Source organism: Mastigoproctus giganteus, chromosome 6 (genome assembly GCF_048544385.1).
Source record: "Mastigoproctus giganteus isolate SK-2022 chromosome 6, ASM4854438v1, whole genome shotgun sequence".
Classification (NCBI taxonomy): domain Eukaryota; kingdom Metazoa; phylum Arthropoda; class Arachnida; order Uropygi; family Thelyphonidae; genus Mastigoproctus; species Mastigoproctus giganteus.
Window position 1 is genome coordinate 231,236,374 of NC_143580.1, and position 2,156 is coordinate 231,238,529.

General features: G+C 34.4%; 1 protein-coding gene across 1 annotated transcript; it reads left to right on the forward strand.

Annotated features, from left to right (window-relative positions):
* The first annotated feature begins 727 nt into the window (after positions 1–727).
* Positions 728–1,949, forward strand: Prp38 (pre-mRNA processing factor 38). Its single transcript, XM_090375750.1, has one exon. It carries the CDS (start codon positions 835–837, stop codon positions 1,861–1,863), a length of 1,029 nt encoding a protein of 342 aa, XP_090231876.1. The 5' UTR covers positions 728–834; the 3' UTR covers positions 1,864–1,949.
* The last annotated feature ends 207 nt before the right edge of the window (positions 1,950–2,156 follow it).

The following is a 2,156-nucleotide window of genomic DNA, read 5'->3' on the forward strand; positions in this document are numbered from 1 at the left end:
ACTCGGGAATGGGTTTTTTTTGGCTGGTGCAGCATAAGCCTCAGGTTCCTTGCACCATATGGCTGATAATAATAATAATTCTTCTCCCTCGAAGAATACAATATACATTAATAGAAATAATAATAATAATAATAATAAAACAGCATTAATATAACATTTTAATAGATCAATAAATCACAATATATGGCTGATAATAATAATAATAATATGACAGCGATAAATTGAGGAACAAAACGAGAGCAAGTTTATTTGCTAGTTGGGCTAGTGATTATGAGGAATAATAATATCCACTTTATCATTATAATTAAGTTAATGATCTTAATCTTTACATTATCCAACCGTTACTGATGAGTTCAGAATTCCAAGTTTTCCACTTGTGTTTAATTTTTTTGGTACACTGTTTCTCTGGAGTGTACTAATTTGAAATAGAAATAAATTTTGTCCGAAAATTTAATATTTGTGGGCTTAATTTCTTAATATTCATGAATTAAGAAATAATTTTCATTCATTAAGAGGCTGATTATTTCCTCATACTAAAATTTCATAATTTTCAATTTTTTTTAAAAAAATATTTTATTATTTTTGTTTTAATATTAGTAGTTTGATAAATTTGTTGTAATCAGTATTTTCGTATCTAGTATTTTCGTAGTGTTAGTTCAGCCAGGTGTCAATTGATTGGCTGTCTTAGTTACTCTGGACGTCAGGTCACTTTGCTTTTCCTGGGTTTTTAATGGCTGCGTTTTGTATGTAAAGGGAAGTTATGTTATCTTAATTTATTTAATTTCTTTTCTGAGTTACGTTACGTCTTTTAATATGCAATAGTTATCGATCATCATGGCTAATCGAACTGTGAAAGATGCCCATTCAATTAGAGGTACAAATCCTCAGTATTTAGTGGAAAAAATTATCCGGTCGCGTATATATGATTCACGCTACTGGAAAGAAGAATGCTTTGCTTTGACTGCTGAACTGTTGGTGGATAAAGCTATGGAGTTAAAATATGTGGGTGGTGTATTTGGCGGTAATATTAAGCCGACACCTTTTTTATGTCTGGTCTTAAAAATGCTTCAGATCCAGCCAGAAAAAGATATAATAGTGGAATTTATTCGGCAAGAAGATTTTAAGTATGTACGTGCCTTGGGAGCTCTTTACATGCGTTTAGTTGGTTCTTCTATGGATTGCTATAAGTACCTGGAACCTCTGTATAACGATTACAGAAAACTTCGCAGGCAAAGTAGACAAGGCGTATTCGAAATAGTTTTTATGGATGAATATATCGACGAACTTTTGCATGATGAGAGAATGTGTGACGTTATTCTTCCTAGAATTCAGAAACGTCAAGTGTTGGAAGAAAATAATGAACTAGAGCCTCGTCTTAGTGCACTAGAAGATGATCTTGATGATGTCGAATCTGAAGAAGAAGACGAAAGAGATATGAACAGAAGTCCTACCCCAGACAGACATCCACTTTTGTTTCAAAAGGACGAGAAGAGTAAGTTGGGCATTTCTCAATCTTCTCGACACAGGCGCAGTCGTAGCAGATCTCCATACAAACGTGGCCATTCACCAAGACGTAGATCTCGATCTAGGGACAGAGATCGCGACAGGGAGCGACATAGACATCGAAGCAGATCGAGAGAAAGAGAACGCGAAAAAGAACGTAGGAGAGAAAAAGAGCGTAGATATCGATCACGATCGAGATCACCTGTTCACGAGAAAAAGACTCATGAGAGGAAAAGCCATCATAGCAAACATAAGCGTTCACGTGAACATCGAGAACATAGAGACCGTGATAGAGATGCCATGATATCTAGAGAAGAATTTGATATGTACGATTCATCTACTTTGAGATCATTAAGGTAATAATACTGTAGTACGGTGACAGATGGGTAATTTTATCAGTCATGTGTAACATTTTATACATTAAAAGAAAATGTATATGCCTGTAATCATGTAATTGTTGTCCTGTAACATCATTCACCACATCACTATTGTGATTTCATTTTTAAATACTGCTCTCATTAAAATTAAGATTGCCATTGCATTCACCCATTTGCTGGTTAGTGTTTTATTTCTTCAAGTAGTCTTATCATTCTGACCAGATCCCTTTACATTCCTGTGCATTCCCCATTCTTATTGTGAACATCAATCTTTCA